Genomic DNA, 18,793 nt, shown 5'->3' with positions numbered 1-18,793 from the left:
AATACACGATTTCGACGAAATTCATGTAAACCATATTCAATAAAATTAACGTGATAGACTCATTGCTAAAGATACACAAAGAACCTTACATGCTCATCGTGAAGTCTTGGCGTTGTGCAACAAATTCAAACTCATTGTATGCGTGTAGCGTTTAGCTGTATTTTTTCTGAAGAGAAATGTGCACTGTACACTTGACAATATTTACGCAGTAATCTAAATTAAAGTTAAACAAAGCTGGGAAACCATATCCCTTTGATTCAACACGAAAAGGTAAAAAGTGCACGCATTGACAAATACATACAGCGAACACTGTCAACTATTTTCTTCAGTGACAACAGATGGTATCGCTGCATTCTTCTGTATAGTTATATTAAAGCAGAGACAGTTTGACCATTTCAGTTAGTGAAATAGTGCCTTGTGAGATAATCACGGATGCCCCGTCCATCTTCGGGACCTGTATATTGCCCCTCAATGTTACTGTCGTCCTCTCCATCAACATCCAGCATGGGTTCACGAAGAATTATCGCCAGATTATGCAACACAGCACAAGCACTTGTGAAATATAGTATGATTGTTTAAAGTGTTTACAGTATTGTTATCATTCGATTCTTATGTTATATGAAGGAGTGTTTCCCACTGGTGTTGGCACTGTTCCAGCTATATATATATGCGATTTTATATATTGGTTAGCTTCAAATTTATTTCATAGTTACAATGTATATTATTATCTTAGAAAGCTAACCAATGATGGTGCAAACTCTCTCTGGGCTCATCCTGATTTCACCGTGCAGAACATGGAAACGCCGTTTGAGCCACCCAAATGATCTTTCTATGGTTGACCTTGTTCTTTTATGGGAAGAGTTGAATCGCTCTTGCTCGGGGCTAGATGGCTTTAGATACGGAGTCATCAAATACGGACGACATGCGTATCCACTGTCACCGAGAATAACGCCGTCTTGTAGAGTCGTATGGTGTGTTTCCAGGTGTTGCCGCACGTTACTCATCTTGAACACGTGGCTGTCATGCGTACTGCCTGGCTATCTCGCCACTAAGTTAGTAAATTTACCTACAGAACGAGACAAATGGGGTCAATGTTAATATAAGTCAATATTACCATCGAACTTGGTTCATATAGCAGCCACTGCCATATAGCTGAAACATTGCTGATCGCGATGTTAAACAACAAATGCTGAAATCATATCATACTAGTATAAAGATTTGTCTGATAGCTATTTCGTTTAACAACGTGAATGGTGTCAGGGTCGTAAACATATTGTCCTTGTGACTTTGAAGGGAGGACGTGTATGCTCCATGCACAGGTTAAACAGTGACATTTGATTTGTTATTATAAAAATTTATTAAACATACCTTGGCTGTCACACACTGCTTGAACGTTGATCGAATGGTAGCCTTTCCTATTGACAAAGGCAGGTTCGCTGTCTGATGGTGCCTGTATCCGTACATGTGTCCCATCGATACATCCGATGACTCCAGGAAATCGAGATATATTGTAGAATTCCTTTCTAATGTCACCTAAATCCCTCTCGGACGACCAGGTATCAAACTTGGGCACAAGAGACGCATTGACAAGGGAAACTTTCCTCACAACTCGTGAGGCTGTTGATTTGTCTATCCCTATTGTGTCGCCCTGTGTGATTTGCAGGAAACATCCACTTGCAAAGAAACGTAGGTCTACCAGAACCTGATAAAATGATTATAAAGAGGCTAATGATAGGTTTGACAAATTTTCAAATTTTCCATAATACTTATATCTACTTTGTTATTTATTTGGCTGCGTTTTCATTATGTCTCAGTAAGTAAAGGTTCAATGATTGAAATAAGATGTGCATGCTTTAATTAATTAAAAGGTTCTTTTGGCCGGAATCGAACACGCAAAACTGTTCTCTTCAGTGTGCTCGACACATTTAGTTTAAGTCATTAGAGTAACTCCCCCTTATGAAATTGATCATGGCTGACAACGCCAAGTTGAAAACGTACCTTTCTGGAGTGAAGTGAAAGGCATCCATGAATTTACATTACTTTCAATTGTGAAATATATTTACAAGGTTGGTATCATTAGGCTTCATATATGACTTTACCAACACAGACCAGCACGTAGAAGTGCGTTTCATTCATTGTAAAGATTGCCGCTATAAATTTGCCCGCTGTAAATTTGGCGCTATAATTATGTTTATTTCAAACTAGCTGAGTTTCTAGTGACGACACCACGACGTCATTAAAACGTTAGTACAACTGGATTAATGATACATTAGTTAATGAAGGTTTATGCCACGTTAATGCATCATTAAAGTTTGATACAACCGGGTCCTGTTTAATAATGAACTTTATGCACAATGAATTTGACCCATTGGAGTTGACAGTGAAAATAAAAATAACACAAAGTCGTGTCTTAAAGGAATATTTCTTAAATTTGAGTTACTTCCTGAAGTAAATGTAGAAATTAGTTTGTGAAACAAAATTAAATCTACTAAAACAAAACAATATCCATTCAGTTTCATATTTGCATAAAGTGAGTGAGTGAGTTATAGTTATGTTTAACGACACATTCAGCAATATTCGAGTTAAATGAGGGCCGTCTGTAAAAACTCGAGTTTGGACGAGGCGCATCGATCTACTGCACACGATGGCATGCATCAACCAAGTCAGCTAGCCTGATCACCCGATCCCGTTAATCGCGTCTTACGACAAGCATGGGTTGCTGAAGACAACAAACACATTACTATTGCAATAATCTATCCGATCTGATCGTGGGTTCGAATATAAGGGTAACGCTATTTTTCAGGGCATTATCATTTGCAGAAGCCCGAGGTCTTCCATTAACTGCCCGACGAAGGCCACATTGTAGACCCACATTATAGCTAAAATGGATAGAATTATCACTAAACCGGCCGCATGTTATCAGAAATGAGCGGGCCACTGTAACTTGATAATGCCCTCATATTGCTTGACGACGGGCCATTAGATGACGTCATAGGATAGGGATAGGTGACGTCACGTTCAATAGTGACGTTATCTGGTTTGTTCTATGACGTTTCTGTATTTGTAAAAGTGGGTCAGTGACATTCGTATTGATTGCAGTAAATGTTTCAAAACCGATATTTTTCAGGGCATTATCATTTGCAGAAGCCCGAGGTCTTCCATTAACTGCCCGACGAAGGAGGGCAGTTGAAAAGACCGAGGGCTTCTGCAAATGACGTCACTATTTAACGTGACGTCACCTATGCCTACCCTATGACGTCACCTAACAACGAGCGTGATTATGGCCCGTCGTCAAGCCATATGAGGGCATTATCAAGTTACAGTGGCCCGCAGATTCTTGATAACATGCGGGCGGTTTACTGATAATTCTATCCATTTTAGCTATAATGCTTTTTATTTGATAATAAATTCCATCCATTTTAGCTATAATGACGGTAACGCTTTTTTCAGGGCATTATCATTTGCAGAAGCTTCGGTCTAATGGAAAACCTCAGGCTTCTGCAAATGATAATGCCTTGAAATAGCGTTACCCTTATATTATGTTTCTAACTTTGTCAGCACCATACCCGTTCTCATGGGATTCATCAAAGTAGAAAACATCGAAGCCATCCATGACTTCGGACTTTCCTACCATATGATGCGCCGTGATATAAATTCGATTCGGTTAATTATTTGACATCTATTTGAAACCTCGATTGTACTTTATATAGATGAACTGATGCTCTTCAAGCTCGACTACAGTTGCCTGTTAACAAATATTATGCGTAACTAAATACTTTTCTTTTCTGATCAACGCCGTGATATAACTGGAATAATGTTAAAAGCGGCGTTAAACCCAACTCACTCACTCACTTTTCTGATCAGTGTAGTTTGAACATTTAAACTGACTAAGCGCAGCTTCCTGTCAACAATGGCTTCTTTCTAATATTAACATTTTTTTATCTTTACGTATCTTTTAACAAAATGAAATCTGACTTATTAATGAAAATATGTAATATGTGTCTTTCAACCACCAAAATAATATACAGTTGAAGTATACATGTACGTCGAGTGTGATTTTGTTTTAAATTGCAAGGTTAATGAACCCAAACAATTAATATAAAAATATTAATGAAATTCAAATTAGTGCGTGAGTATGGCTTACTATCACTTTCAGAACATTTCCATCCATATCACAAAGTATCTCTATCAGGTCTAGTGGTCTAGTGGTAGAGCGTCCGCCCGGGAGAGCGGAAGGTTCGGGGTTCGATCTCCGGCCGCGTCATACCAAAAGACGTTAAAAGATGGTACTTGTTGCTACCATGTCTGGCGCTCGGCATTAAGGGGCTAATACAAGGACTGGTCGGCTCGGAGTCAGTTTACTGTGTCTGAGTGGAATATTCATGTTAAACTGCCGCGTGGTATCTCAGTGAACTAGCACTATAAATCGGCATCAGTCCGGACTAGTACAAGCAGCCACACACACACACACGTGCATGCACATCGCTATATCTATAAGTGCAGTAATCTTGGACGCGACGTTAAACCCCATTTCACCTCACCTCACTTATATCAGGACTCAAACCAGGGTCTTTGGTGTGATGAGCGAAGTTATAACCATCAGGCTACCGCATCACTCTTAAGTAAAACGAAACTATCCAGAGCAAAAAGGCCCATTGTTTCCTCCACCTTCAGACTTGAACCTTGCTTGCTGTTGCATGACAATCGTTAGAAATATCAATACAAGGATGATTCTGCAGCATGTCTGCGGCAGGTGCCGCGTATGCCTGTCTGTCCATCTGCCGTCGTGCTTCAAGAATTGTAGTGAGTGAGTGAGTGAGTTGGTTTTAACGCCGCTTTTAACAATATTCCAGTTATATCGCGGCGTGTCAGCTTAATGTGGGAGGAAAGCCCGAAGTGATGCAGGTCTCAGACGTTTACCACTTCGGTGAAACCCACGAGCACGGGTATGGTGCTGACAAACCTAGAAACATAATCGGGGCGAACCGGGATTCGAACCCACAATCATAGGTTTCTGGCGTGCCCAAGGGACGCAACTCTGCACAGCGAATCGCGGCGCCTTAGACGACTGGGCCACCCGTGCCCCCTTCAAGAATTGTAAAGCCTTAGTCATCTGTATACTCTTTACCGTTTTGATTGATGGTTAAGATAAGTAGTATGCAATCGATTCGCGATAGTGCTTTTTTATTATTGCAATTTTTTAATGCGCGTAATTGTCACCCCAAATCAATATAACCTTGTCGGGTTTTGGGGGCGGAATATGTACAATACAACCTGTTTATAATGCCACGTTGTTTCCAGTGGAAAATGTTGCATTATAACCAGGTAGGTGAATGATTAGGCTGATTGACATCTTATAAGAATGTTATAGACTGAGTTTAGTGAGTATGGTTTAACGCCGCTTTTAGCAATATTCCAGCAATATCACGGCTGGGAACACCAGAAATGGGCTTCACAAATTGTACCCATGTCGGTGACAGAATCCGGACATGATGTTGACCGTCGTGAAACGTTGTGAACAGAAGACGAATACCACTTTGTATATAATTATACGGACAGTAGCCAGCAACACATTCTCACGTATTATCATTCGTAGTGTAAGGTTATTCAGTCTTATATTCTGTCTTGAAAATAATTATGTTATCAAAAAGGAATTTACCTGATACAGTGTATTAATATATGCATGTGCACAAATGATATGATCTCTTAAATGCACTGTGGACCTTGGATTCGGAATAAACGTGTCTGTCTTCGTGTGAATTGTACACATGATTATTTCAAAGAATCGTCACTGCTATAGGAAGGTAAATTTCTATAAATACTAGCTTCAACGATGAACTATTTCCGAAATTCACGGTAAAGTAGGAATATTCTCACATTGTTTTCTTTATGAAAGCGGACTACATTAGTGAGTGAATGAGTGAGTATGGTTTTACGCCGCTTTTAGCAATATTCCAGCAATATCACCGCGGGGGACACCAGAAATGGGCTTCACACAGTGTACCCATGTCGGGAATCGAACCCGGGTCTTCGGCATTACGACCGAACGCTTTAACTACGAGGCTACCCGACCGCCCCCGGACTACATTAAACGACCAAGATTTAGTGAGTGAGTAAGTGAATTGGGCTACACGCCGCTTTGAAAAGTATGCCAGTTATATCAAGGCATAATGTGGGGGAAAGCCCGAAGTGATGCTGGTCTCTGACGTTCACCACTTTGGTGAAACCCATGAGCACGGGTATTGTGCTGAGAAACCTAAAAACATAATCAGGCGAACCGGGATTCGAACTCACAGTCATAGGTTTCTGATTTGCTCAAGGGACGAAACTCTGCAAAGTGAATTGCAGCTGCTTAATTAGACGACAGGGATACCCGTGCCCCCAAAATGGCCACAAAAAGAAGCATGGTTACAATATACACTCTTCGAAAATAGAAACGCACAGGTACTATGTTGTTCATTGAACCTGACTACACAACAAATCCGGTATATAAATAGGATATGTTTTATTGCAAAAAGTTGGTGGCCTAATATTCGACAAACGGTGCATCAAAACGCAGCCATTGTCGATTTGCAATGTCTTAAACGGCATTGTTTTCACACTTGTTCAAAAATGGCATGGAGGAAAACTGTAAAGCAAAATGCACGGGCAAGTTATGGCATTCGTAACTCGTGGTAGTGGCTACAGAAAGGCAAGCATAAGCCAATAATTTGTCATTCATATGTCAAATGTCGAAACTGCCGAGACTCAGCGCTGCCGATCGGAACATCGCCATAGGACGTATCCAAAGAGGGGAATCGCAGTCTTTTGTTGCACGCCACTTCAACGTCCACCACAGCACTATTTGTCGCCTTTGTGACCGATACACACAGTTCAATTCCACTGCAGACCGTTCGAGAAGTGGCCGACCAAGAGTTACCACCCTTGCACAGGATCGCTACATTCGACTGTTCCATCTACATCACCGGAATGCCACAGCTACGGAGACTGCAGGACGCATCCTTGGTTTGAGGAGGATATCGGACCAGACAGTCCAGAACCATCCTCGCGAGGCTGGAATCCGACCCAGAAGACCAGTTATCGTCCCTGTTTTGCAACAGATCCATCGACAGCGACGCTTGCGTTGGTGCCATACCTTACAGCCTTGGAATTTGAGAAACTGGAGACGAATGTGGTTTAACGATGAATCACGATTTCTTCTTCACCGGCGAGATGGAAGACAACGTGTTTATCGTCGTCGAAATGAGCGTTTTGCCCCACATTGTGTACGTGAAGTCGACAAATTCGGTGCCAACAACAACGTCTTGCCCTGGCCGTCGAGGTCTCCAGATATCAACCCAATCGAACACCTCTGGGATGAACTCAATGGACGTGTACGTCAACGTCAGACACCCCCCACAACTGTCCAACGCGCTACAAGCAGAATGGCGCAGAATTCCGCAGGACAGAATTCTCACACTTATCCAGCCAGTGCCGAGGAGATGCAGAGCCGTGATTTCTGCCCGGGGCGGTTACACGAGATACTGAGTTCAGCGCAACCTTGTTGCCTTTTTGTGACATGACAATGAACAGTTTTCTATGACTTTGTACACCGACAGCATGTGACAATCGAGCTCCAAAATTTCATATTTGTATCTATGATATGAAATTAAATATATCGACTTTAGGTACAATGAATTTAATAAAAATCTATCTAAGCGTTTCTCTTTTTGAAGAGTGTATGTGAAAAGGGACAATTATTTCTTTTCTCTAGAATAAGTTAACTGGCCATGTCCCAGGTGATCACCATTAAAACTTTATCGCTCAGGCAAATTGCTTAAAGGTTAAAGATTTCTTCGTGTTCGTTTTCTTACACACACTAGAAAGGTGCCTACCTACACATAAGTATTTGCTATTTCAAGTTAAATGGAGGAGATGACGAGGTGACACTGAACCACTTCAAGCCTTATAATTAAACTACGCCGTACCGGTCGTGGCTCAGGGATATCCGTACACGCTCGGGGCAGGTCTGGGGGCATTCACAGGGCAGGTGTATTTGTTTTAACAACCTTTCATGTGAGACGAAGTTCGCGAAGGTATTTTATTGTCATTGAAACATATCGGTACAACGTTGAGACTGACATTTGCTGTTTACATTTCGATGTGTATGTCACACTTATTATCACACTACGTTTACTTCTGACACAGCGTATTCTAACTTAAAATATTGCATGTATATGTATGTAAATATATATTTATATATACACAAATATATAAGTAGCTTTAATAATACCTTTGTATATTAACCAATACTGACTTTCATAGGGTATTTTTTCATATTTCTAGTTGGAGATATATTTTCCCCTGGATTTTGTTTTGTTACCTGTTAGCTTTCCTGACAATTAATTGGACGATTAACATAAGAGTTAGACTGGTTCATCAGTGTACAAATCTTACCCCAGAGATTCTATCTTTGACTACTTTACTTCAAACAACCTTTCTTTAAGTTCATTCCAACAATGTTCCTTAGTTGCCTTCAAACTATATAGACCGTCTCCGTTGTCTAGTGGTAGAGCGTCCGCCCGGAGAGCGGAAGGTTCGGGGTTCGATCCCCGGCCACGTCATACCAAAAGACGTTAAAAGATGGTACTTGTTGTTACCCTGTCTGGCGCTCGGCATTAAGGGGCTAAAACAAGGACTGGTCGGCTCGGAGTCAGTATACTGTGTCTGAGTGGGATATTCATGTTAAACTGCGGCATGATATCTCAGTGAGCTAGCACTATAAATCGGCATCAGTCCGGACTAGTACAAGCAGCCACACACACACACACACACACACACACGTACATGCACGTCGCTATATAAGTGTAATAATCTTGGACGCGACGTTAAACCCCATTTCACCTCACCTCAAACTATATATGTTACGTCATTGCATGTGGCTAATTCAGCTCTGGCGATAGGGAATAGTTAAAGTTACTTACTTTACAAATGTGTATTATATGATTTGAGGAAAACAGTATGACGCTAGTGTAATTCGAATCCACAAAGTCCACACCGCAAGCTTCCTGATGGAGACTAATGCCACCGGAACATGGAACAAATTCGTACCCAAAGTCAAACAGCAAGGAGCACGCGCGTACATATTTCACCTGCACCACGCAATGGCGACTCGCACAATTTTCACGCAGTTAAGCAAACGTCTTGAATGGGGGGGCTATGGCGCCGCGATTCGCAGAGTTGCGTCCCTTGGGCACGACAGAAATTTATGATTTCGGGTTCGAATCCCGGTTCGCCCCGATTGTGTTTCTAGCTCTGTCAGCACCATCCCCGTGCTCTTTGGTTTAACCGAAGTGGTAAACGTCTGAGACCTGCATCACTTTGGGCTTTGCTCCCACATTAAGCTGACACACCGCGATATAACTGGAATAATGTTAAAAGCGGCGTTAAACTCAACTCACTCACTTACCTATATCATTTGGTTGTCAGTGAAGTGTGTGGTGTTCTTGGGTATTGGACATTACTTATCCGTAGTCAGTCACATATATGACCATTGTCATGTTAATGAATATGTTGTGTTTTACGCCGCATTGAACATTATTTCAGTTGTATTATAGCGCGTCGATTTGTAGTGAGGAAAGCGTGAAGAGATGCAAGACTAATGGTCTTAAACGTTTGCAACCATGGTGAATGTCATTTGCACGGGTGCTGGCAAACCAAGATAAATAATCAGGGCGAACCTGGGATTCAAACTCGTTATCATAGGATTCTGGCTTGCCCATGGGATGCAACTCTACAGTGCCTTAGACATCAGGACCACCCGTGCACTCCGTGCAACCGTGCAAATTTACTACAAGGGGCAAGATGCATCGGAACAAACCGTGGGAAAAACAAGATGTGTTTGCATACAGGTATGTAAAATGGGTGAATGTATAGTTAATACATTCAACTGAAGTTTTTCTTGCACACCGACACATAAATGAATTTACATGGGGTATGACATACGAGGGAGTGAATGTTGTTTAACACCGCAGGCATTAATTTTCCACCAATATCACGGGGTTCTGTAAATATTCGCGTTTGACACACATACATGCTCTACACGTTTTATCAGACGAATCATTCAGTCTGCAGATCCTGACATGGCTGAGGGAAGAACTCATGCTTCCATGTCCACATGCTGTTGGTTTGTTGTTTGACGTCGCACTCAGCAATATTCCAGCTTTATGGCGGCGGTCTGTAAATAATCGAGTCTGGACAATCCAGTGACTAACGACATGAGCATCGATCCATGCAATTGGGATCGATGATATGCATCAACCAAGTCAGCGAGCCTGACCACCCGTTCCCGTTAGTCGCCTCATACGACAAGCATAGTCGCCTTTTAGGGCAAGCATGGGTTGCTGAAGACCTATTCTACCCCGGATCGTCACGGGTCTCCATGTCTACATGCAAACCAATGAGACATGCGTACACTTACACGTTGCATCACAAACGGACATACCTAATAATGCCGTTCTACATAACTATGCATACCTTTAAATAACACCAATGACATACATACATAGACATAATGGTAAACCCTCAGGGTTTTCCGGGGGACTCAGTCATATAATTGAAATATTGCTGTTTGCTGCGTTAAACAACAAACACACACAAACAAAACATCGTCGAGGTCACCAATCTGTTAAGTCGCTTCGCACAAGCATTCCATATGGGTTGGAGAAGCCGCGAGCATGGGTATGCTGTTGACGAACCAAGAAGAACATAATAAGAGCGCATCGGAAATTCGATTCACGTTCATAGGGTGCTGGCTCGACTAAAGGACGCATCTCTAACTCATTGGCCACCCGTAAACCCTATTACACAGAGACGTATGGTTTGTTTGTAAGTTGTTTAACGCCGCACTCTGCAATATTTAAGCTATATGACGGCGGTCTGTAAATAACCGAGTCTGGACCAGACAGTCCAGTGATAGACATCATGAGCATCGATCCACGGAATCGGGACACGATGACATGCATCAACCAAGTCAGCGAGACTGGCGACAAGCATAGTCGCCTTTTACGGCAAGCATGGGTTGATGAAGATCTATTCTACCCCGGATCTTCACGGGTCCCACAAGTCTGTGATATAATCTGAATCGTACAATGAATTCTTATTTCGTATGATTGAAATGGTTTTGTCGCATTTATATCATGATAGTCTGGAAATCGCTTTTATTTTGACAACAATCTGTCGGGGAATCAACTTTATAGATACTTTACAGTGAAAAGTAAACGTTTTATGCAGTCTTCAAAGATGTATTCATGTTGCATATTTGCACTGCTTGGATTCAACATGAAAGCTCCCAGTGTAGGATGACAGGTTACAGAAATAGTCTCAGAAAACACCACTGAGCTAATGTATTTCTCAATAAGTTTATTAAATCATTGGGCTTTATGATATTGAAGTTGTACTTATGTAGCAGTTGGCTTGAAATAAATCCACAGTAACAGCAAGACATATTCAGAATGACTGTCTCTCCACCCCGAAACTCCACATGGCTCAACTTTAGCTTCTTCAGTTACTTTTCACTCCATGGCTGCCAAAATTGTTGTTCACGATGCCAGTGTTATTTACAAATTGTATGAACCCAAAGGACAACGCCGATCTTTTATTATGTTCATCCCGAACGTGATCATCAACACAGTGTGCCAAAGGAACCACACTGGAGTATCCTTGAATACCGCCGTTTTTAGTCTGAGGCACTGCTCATTTTCATTACCGATGAATGTCTGGAGCTTGCACAGTGGTTAGTTAGTGTTTTACATAATTGTGTGTTCTGAAATTATACATGATTCAGAACGTATACATTTCTTATGTGTTTGCGTTGGCTATTGTTCTATGAATCAATACGTACGTTATCGATAGATTCATATGGAAGTTTTCTGTTTGAAAAGGCATTTCAACTTAGAGGTATCGAATGGAATGAGATATCCGATTTTCATCTTATTTGGACCAATCAAAAGCAGTCATTCTCCACTGTCATGGTAAAGTTATCATTGTACCGTACAAATAGATAGACTTTATTGGAAGTAACTTATATTAGCTCCATATGTCTTAACACGATATGTTTGTTCGTCCCGTACTAAATTCAGAAACCTAATCTCAGCTTTACCGATCAAGTCACAGTCATGAAGCTTGAAGTTAAAATCACCATGCCAATCATTTGCCCGGAATAACAGTGGTTTGTTCGTAGTATTCTTTGCAGTACAAAACTCTGTGACTTTGGAGTTTATATCTTTGAAGTATTGAAGCTCCTTGTGAAAATCTGGCCCTTCTGAAGTAATCTGTTCTTTAAGTCTTTCGACATAATGGTCATACAGAATACGATCAAGAGCTAGAAAAGGTTCGATATTCTCCGCGCTACCATTCATTGTGACAGTCTCGTGTTCATGCACATTTATTGGTTGAAATATCACATCTTCCACTGACCATTTTAGCAATCTCCGCAAGAGCACCAGTGATTCGTAAAACATCTCGGAGACCATAACAAAGTGGAACTGCTTATCAAGTGTTTCCAGATATGTTTTGAACTTTGAAATGTTTCTGTAGTCCGCAATAGGAAAACCGAAATCCCTTGCGATCCTGTTGTTAGTAACAGAGTAATCTCCCCACTTGGTTTCCAAGGATGCGATATTATTGAGGTAGGTTTTGAAAGGGTCCAAACCCCCAATTATCGTCAAGAATGGAAAGCGTGCTAGGTTCCGATAATAGTTAAACGCCGAGTACATTCTTTGGAAAGGTTCTCGAACTATGGCTATATACTTGGTGTCTGGTGGAAGGAAACGAGAGAATTGTTCTTTGTTGAATCTACGAACATGGTTGCAAAGAATATCATACCCGGACATGGCGGGTGGAGGGACAAGTGATATAACTCCTTTTTGTTGAATCATAGATATGTAGTTACTTTTAGTGGGTAGTACAAAGTTAAGTCCCCTTTTATAACCGAACCTATAAAATATATTCAGCATGGTGGAACTGGCACATTTGTGGACCTTCAAGAAAGCAATATGGCGAACTTCTGACGAATATCGACCATGAGCCTGAAGATAATCAGATACCAGTTTTTTCGGTTTGGCTTCGATGGAGGATGCCCTGGGTATGACGTTAAAGAATCCTTCGTCACAGCGACATGGGTTGTCATGAATCTTTGAGAGGTTTATACTCCCATTGATTCCTCCGAAATTACTGTAAGTTGTAACTAGGACAACGACGACAGCAACGAACGAAACATGGAGGAACAGCCTGAAACATTAATAATGTCGTATTATCTTACAGTAAATATAAAACATCAATGACAGAGAATAACCAGTTTCGATTATCCCACCAAACAGATTTCATTGGGCGTAAAAGGCAAAATAGCGGTGAAAATTATATGGATGGATTACTGACTATCAGTGATGTCACAAGGTGTTCACGAAAATGGTAAACATGTCCTCCCCTACCGGTAGCACCCGCCAATGGCTGAAACAATGGCTGAAACAATGGCTGAAACAATGGCTGAAAATTAAGTCAATTTCATGTTCGAAACCCGGCACGGAAAACCAAATTACCTTATTATGGTGGAGTACATTATAGGGGATAAACATGTTTATCTAGATCACAAACAGTGATATGGGCCTTGGTTGATCTATTGGACATGGTGCACAGATCCCTAAATGGGGACAGGTTTTTCTCGGAAACCACAATGGATATAAGGATTATATTGTACATAACCAATTACGTGAAAGTCAAGTTTGGAAACAAGTATCAAGGCCTAATAATTTTCAGCCTTCAATAGCTGCTGGTAGGTGACATTAGTTGAAGACCAATAGCAAAGGTCTACCTAAATTAGGGTAGGTACGAGTGCCTTTCTCACGTCTGAATGATGGATACACTAAATACCCATCAGTATAAAAAGTTATGAAACTGTAGATAAAAGCGACAAAACCCTTTCTATAATCTCTGGTGATGATAACAGGTTTTCGCGAAAAGGTGTGCGTATCCGGCCCAATCGGTGGCTTCCGTCACAAAGACATGCAAAGGCACGTCAATGGTTAACTTGAAAATAACCAAGGGAAGGCAGTTGCATCGGAAATATTGTTTGTCTCTGTTGCATCAATACCTTGTCATGTCTACCATAAAAGTTTTGTTATGTTTGTTTGTTGTTTATCGCCGCACTCAGCAATATTTCAGCTATATGACGGCGGTCTGTAAAATAATCGAGTCTGGACCAGACAATCCAGTGATTGACATCATGAGCATCGATCCACGCAATTGGGATCGATGACATGTATCAACCAAGTCAGCGAGACTGACTACCCGATCCCGTTTGTCGCCTTATACAACAAGCATAGTCACCTTTTACGGCAAGCATGGGTTGCTGAAGACCTATTCTACCCCGGAATCTTCACGGAAATAAAGATAAATTGTAACATAAAGATGAACCTTCTCTTGTCCAGTTTTTAAAAGCTTTACTGAGGCCATGAATGATGTTAAAACAACATTTGAGTAAGAGTCGAATGACGCTGTTTGATATCTTATTGGGAAGAGCATGCTCGGTCGTACCTTAAAAAGCTTGAGCTTCTGGAATATTGCTTAGCATAAATGGAGAGTTGACATTTGGAAAGTTGAAATAATCCCTTTTGTCATACCATCGTATTGATTGTTTGTGTCAGTCTGAAGCTTCATGAATATGTCTAAATATAAACAGATGGGGTTGTATCGCTGGTCTCTTTCAGTTCTATTCCAGTTAAATCCGGGGAATACTGTACTACTCAAAACATTGTCGGATTACATTGTATACATTCCATTGAATTGCAAGCTGATGTATTCAATATTTTAAAAGAAACAAACATATTCAGTAGATTAGGTACGAGGGCTGGCTGAAAAGTTCTAAGCCTAACTGTGAAAGACCCGTACAAAGTCGATGGTTTTCATTTATTTCTCCACACACTTTCTTACACACTTTTGCCAGCGATGCTGCAAGGCCTGGATGCCGGTCAAGAAGAAAATTTCTTCAGCCACCCTAAGAAAGTCATTCACAGCTGAAATGACATCATCATTACTAGGAAAATGGCGACCGGCTAGTTCCTTTTTCATTTGGGGAAACAGGTGGAATTCTGACGGGGCCAAATCGGGTGAATAAGGGGGATGGTCAATGAGTTCGTAGCCACAATCATGGATCGCTGACATGGCAACCACCGATTTGTGAACAGGAGCATTGTCTTGGTGGAACATGACTCCTTTAGTGAGCATTCCCCGTCGCTTAGCTTTGATAGCTTCACGCAACTGTCTCAGTAGGTCAGCATAATATCTTCCATTGATAGTCTGGCCTTTTTCAAGATAGTCAATCAGCAGAATACCCTTGGAATCCCAAAAGACTGAAACCATCCCCTTTCCAGCAGAAGGAACCGACTTGGCTTTTCTTTTTTTTTTTTGGGGGGGGGGGGGGGGGGGGGGGGTGGTCTGGTGATTCCGGCTGCTTCTATTGAAAGTGATGAATCCAGGTCGCATCCATGATTACAAATCGGGCCAAAAAATCATCGGGATCTGCTTCAAAACGGCATAAATTGTCACGGGACGTCAGGAATCTGACACGTATCTGATCCGCTGCCAAGAGCTTTGGCACCCATCTTGCAGAAACCTTTGTCATTCCCAACTCGTTGGTGATAATGAGAGGTGCCCACAACACTGGCAATATGTCGAGTGGTCAATCGTCGATCAGCCATCCCCATGTCATGCACCCGGGTATTTTTTTCCGGTATGGTTGCTGTTAAAGGCCTTCCTGGACGCGGGTCATCATCAAGACTCTCTCTGCCACGCTTGAATTCCGCATCCCACTTCTTTACAGTGGAAAGGGAAGGGGCATCATGCCCTAAAGTGGGGACCATGTCGGCATGTATCTGTGTTGGAGTTAGCCCTTTCAGTTGCAGGTACTTGATGACTGCCCTATAGCCAGTTTTGTCCATTTCTGGTGATTTCAATGGGTAGGTTCACAAGATGGTCTGGTACAAAGACAACAATAACACTACAGTTGCAGTTCTTATATCTGTGATTCATTAAATGATTGTACATGTTGGTGGCAAAAGTTTGTTTCAATCCGATTGAGATATCCCACTTTGGCTTAGAACTTTTCAGCCAGCCCTCGTATACCTGTTTCTCGTCCTTGAACATAGTAGTACTTATACGTAAACTAGCTCTTCGGTTTGAAGATTACCTTTGATTACTCATGTTTCACACTATTAAATGTTACATGTATCTTCATAAAAAGAACGAAACAGTCAACAGAGTGTGTGTTACGAACTGACTGATCAATATGGAATACAAATGAAGACTATATACCTCTCTGTGAGGAATAAGAGTAGACAAAACAGAACGATGGAAGAGTTAACTATTTACGAAAACCAGTATAGGGGAGAAAAGGAAAACAGGAAAGATCACAATGACTGACTACTGAAGAGGCGATGCAGTGATACCAAGTTGCAGTTTGAAATGGAAGCGACACGACCCTTTCCATATTTATAAGAAATCTTTGCCAGTTCTGTACAATTCCGGCCATATCATGAGCATGGAACCGCCATTGCATAGCAATGACACCGGGTGTTCGTATCGCATCTTTGCATCGCATTTTGCGACTTTGCATCGTATCTTCACCTTCGCAATGGCATTCATCAGCCACCATAGGTAACTCTGTCCAAGACCTGCACTACTTCGAGATTTTCCCCCATATCCAGCCAAAACGTAACTGAAATAACTGAGCGGTCATAATGACTTGTAATCAATATGAATTATGATTGTTTTTCACATCTGTTCATATAGCATTATGTAAATTGTTTTGGAAAATGGATTTCATGATAAGAAATACAGAATCTATACCTTTCACAGACTGCGTGTTATATTGATATACAAAGCAGGCTCTCTAATCATTCAAGAAATCATGAAAATATGAACGTTTAATATGTGGCATTATGCCCTATTATTGATTTAATTCCTGCTAAGGCAATAATATTTATAGAATTGTGATTAAAGATATGACTGTGGCCATCTGTCAACGTCAAACGGCAGATGCTGGGGTTAAAGGTAAATACATATTCAATATTATAGACAATACGTCACGTGATAGTGGGACTATATTCAATAAATTACCATAACACGATCAGAAAATACTTATGTTTAGGAAAAGTATTCAATCACCCATCATTCATGTTTTTCAAAACACCATTTATTGCAAAAATAACATCATTATGTTACAATTTATCTTTAAATCCGTGAAGATTCCGGGGTAGAATAGGTCTTCAGCAACCTATGCTTGTCGTAAAAGGTACCTATGCTTGTCGTAAAAGGCGACTAACGGGATTGGGTGGTCAGGCTCGCTAACTTGGTTGATGCAGGTCATCGGTCTCAATTGCGCAGATCGATTCTCGTGATATCAATCACTGGATTGTATGGTCCAGACGTGATTATTTACAGACCGCTGTCATTTAGCAAGGAATATTGCTGAGTGCGCCATTAAAGAACAAAACAACCAACCAATCTTAATTTCATATAAAATATTAAGCAATTAATCAGGTTAAGTTTTTTGTGTACATGTAGAATATTAATTGATAATGAAATTTTACACATGTTATTCCAACACGAGCAAAGTGACAATCATTTGTTATTTAATATTTTATGTGGCGAAACTAGAAACTTGTCAACAGATTCAAATTCTAAGTAATTTCATTTTGTCCAGCGCCACAATTCGTTGTGGGGAGTTCCGTCCCTGTCGTTCAAGAATACAATGTGCTTCGAACAGAATCCCTTGATTTCCATAATCCATACCCATGCTCGCTGGTTTCACCAGATCACGTGTAACTCTGGGATGTTGTCCCAAATCACGTTAACACTCATAGTATATCTTAACTAGTAATAAAAACGGTGTCAATACCTATTAATTCACCCATTTTCTCCCAAGTCAAAAAGAGAAAACATAAATTGTAGTCCTACCTGACAATCATCTTTCGGTTAACATGCAATACACAGCGACGGAAAGGATTCATCTCGCGATCTGAAAGAAACACAAAATGGATCTATAAATTGTCGATTAGGACGTGTTATTACCAAGTGGCATTTAGAACCTGTTGTATCACCGAAGACAGGGTTGACTGATTTGAGTGGATTTTGTCCATTCTCCAGTCTCCAATAACATCTATGTCGATTAAGATACGCGATTCTTTCTCACCTGTTGTCATGGTTATCTCCATCATTCCAAATACATATTCTGAAACACACTGAGCTACAACCATTTAACTACATTCCACTGTGACAAAACTTTTCAACACGAATCTTGAACAGGCGACGTTTGAGAAACCTTTGACCCTTAGCAAACATGAGATCTTGTGTCGCATACAGGTGAATCGACCGTGCTTTTGCAAGTTTGCTTGTATTGGACTCAAGAAGGTATTCGGAAAATACTCCCCACTGATGTCTCCACTTCAAGAGAAAACTGCTGTTGGATGTGATAGTATTAAAACAAATATGTGAACTTAAATACAGCTCACGCTGGTTAATCCCCAGAGTAAGTCTCTCTGTGAAATCGTTCATGGGATTTTGTTTGGAGACAGCTGCAAAAAAAGCTACTTTTTAAATCATAATTATGAGCCTGAAACTATTTTGTTTGGCAGGCAATTTCCTTTTTTCCACCGGTCTGAAGCATGTATTTTCTGGGACAATTATTTTTTTCGATAAAATCCCAGTGCACCACCACACCTCACCTCCAGAATATCAAACAGTTGGTTCCTTAGTGGTG

At 41.0% G+C, this 18,793-nt stretch overlaps 1 protein-coding gene and 1 pseudogene across 1 annotated transcript; both read right to left on the bottom strand.

Annotated features, from left to right (window-relative positions):
- Window positions 1–395: 395 nt before the first annotated feature.
- LOC139446267 (putative nuclease HARBI1) lies at window positions 396–3,613 on the bottom strand (annotated as a pseudogene).
- Window positions 3,614–11,347: 7,734 nt separating this feature from the next.
- On the bottom strand, window positions 11,348–18,047 carry LOC139446672 (galactose-3-O-sulfotransferase 2-like). Its single transcript, XM_071227945.1, has 2 exons — window positions 17,992–18,047; window positions 11,348–13,269 (listed from the first exon to the last, which is right to left on the bottom strand). Exons 1-2 carry the CDS (start codon window positions 18,042–18,044, stop codon window positions 12,048–12,050), a joined length of 1,275 nt encoding a protein of 424 aa, XP_071084046.1. The 5' UTR covers window positions 18,045–18,047; the 3' UTR covers window positions 11,348–12,047.
- Window positions 18,048–18,793: the final 746 nt, after the last annotated feature.

This window comes from Haliotis cracherodii, unplaced genomic scaffold, assembly GCF_022045235.1.
Source record: "Haliotis cracherodii isolate W230 unplaced genomic scaffold, xgHalCrac1.p SCAF_6, whole genome shotgun sequence".
Lineage (NCBI taxonomy): Eukaryota > Metazoa > Mollusca > Gastropoda > Lepetellida > Haliotidae > Haliotis > Haliotis cracherodii.
This window is presented reverse-complemented; position numbering and strand designations above follow the sequence as displayed.